The sequence below is a fragment of the Propithecus coquereli genome, unplaced genomic scaffold (genome assembly GCF_000956105.1).
Source record: "Propithecus coquereli isolate 6110/MARCELLA unplaced genomic scaffold, Pcoq_1.0 Scaffold12, whole genome shotgun sequence".
NCBI lineage: Eukaryota > Metazoa > Chordata > Mammalia > Primates > Indriidae > Propithecus > Propithecus coquereli.
The window spans coordinates 7,102,473-7,104,370 of record NW_012136080.1 but is presented as its reverse complement, the minus strand read 5'-3'; the positions used below and the strand labels follow the sequence as shown (position 1 = coordinate 7,104,370).

Sequence of the window (1,898 nt, the reverse complement as noted above, 5' to 3'; positions counted from 1 at the left end):
GTATATTGTTTGCAAAAACCTTTGAGAGTACCTTAAGTAGTGAAATATTGACTAGTATGTAAGAATTTTATGTGCTGATTATATATCAGAAATGTTCCTTAACTAGTTCTCAGAGTAAATTTTGTTTCCTAAAAAGCTTAAATGTGAGAAGAAAAACTAGAACAATTTTTCTGTGCCTTTCTCTATTATAGAGCAGAAGCATTGAGTGAGCCTTTGACAAAGCCATTTTGTAAAATCAAGTCAACGAATATTAAACCAAAGCCACCTCCAACAAGAGCACATTTTCCACTAGGAACTAATCCCTTCCTTGAAAGACCTCAGCCATTTATAAGTCCACAGTCATGTGATGCACAAGGACAGAGGTACACAGCAGAAGAAATAGAAGTGCTCAGGTAAATCAGTTTATAACTCATTGTAATGAAGAATTTTATTAACATAATCAATGTAGGTAGCTTTACTGAATTGTATTTATATCTCATTAGCTTTACTGAGTCGTATTTATATCTTTGCTATACTGTGTTGTGCTATTATGTAATTATACATTTTATCATCGTGTGACCACTTGAAATAGTTAAAATTTGTTCTGATATATTTTAGTATTAGCATTTTTACTAAACATTTTATGTTTTTCTGAAAATCCTTGTATTCTAAAAAATTGAGCACTAAAGGTTAGGGAGCGAAATAGAGCTATGGCAGACCACTCATAATCTGTACAACTTTGTAACTAGAGCCCTAATGGGGGAAAAAAATATTGTTACTTTGAAAGAGCAGTCTAGGCTGGGGTCAGCAGACAAAAGCCTTGAGCTGTGAATAATTTTTACATTCCTTTAAAGGGTTTTAAAAAAGAAAACAAAGCCAGGTATGGTGGTTCACATCTATAATCCCAGAACTTTGGGAGGGTTAGGTGGGAGGATTGCTTGAGGCCAGGAGTTTGAGACCAGCCTGAGCAACGTAGTGAGTCCCTGTCTCTGCAAAAAAAATTTTTTTTTTAAATTGGCCAGATGTAGTGGCATGTACCTATAGTCCTGGCTACTCAGGAGACTGAGGCGAAAGGGTCTCTTGGTCCCAGGAGTGAGAGGTTACAGTGAGCTATGAGCTATGATCACACCACTTCATTTCAGCCTGGGTGACAGAGCAAGACCCTGTCTCTGAAAAAAACTAAAAAGAAAACAGAAAAAGCCAGAAGAGTGTATGTCAGAGACCTCATTGTAAAGCCGGTGGGGAACCTGCAGCCTTCTGATTTCAAGATTGTTCTTTTTTAAGCACCAAAGGAAGCCAAGAAAAGCTTCGTCTTTCTCTGCTGCACCCCTTTTTAATAAAAGGGTTTGTTATGTAAAATTTGGATTCAGTCAAAGGCATGGCACTTAAGGACCAGGAAGGCCACATTTCGCCTTAAGGCCACAGGTTCTCCACTCCTGAACGTTTGCCAACCCCTGGGCTAGCCAGCCAGCTCAGTATATCTGAAAGGAGCCTCAGGAGATATTAACAACTTAAAACACAATAATGTGGAAATCCTTGATGGCCTTCTGAACTAGTGTAAATAGGATAAATCTCTGAGTCAGTGTGGCTGTTCTTAAGTTGGAAACTGGAGGAAGTTCAGCCTGGTTAGAGCTATGCAAGCCATGTAGGTGCTCGTTTTTTATTTTCTAAAATTGAATTGAAAGGGCTCCTTCCTAGGTGGTAGTCATCTGAGAGCATTTTTCCTGCTGAAGATTTTAATTCTACCAATTTGGCTCCCTTTGCCTAGGAAAAATTGTATATGAACCAACACAACACAAAACAGGACAAAGAAAGGTAATTTTGGACCTGAGAGACATTAAATTTATAAAGTCCAAGACTTTGGCTACTCAGCATCTATATGCTCCCTTCTACATACGTTAGAAGTTCCATACTACAAC

The 1,898-nt window shown here is 38.1% G+C and overlaps 1 protein-coding gene across 1 annotated transcript in view; it reads left to right on the top strand.

Annotated features, from left to right (window-relative positions):
* Positions 1-1,898, top strand: part of CAPN7 (calpain 7) — a 51,312-nt gene that overhangs the window by 14,315 nt on the left and 35,099 nt on the right. Inside the window, exon 4 of the mRNA XM_012663233.1 lies at positions 192-205. Within this exon, the coding sequence (XP_012518687.1) occupies positions 192-205 (14 nt within the window). The remainder of the gene's footprint in view (positions 1-191; positions 206-1,898) is intronic.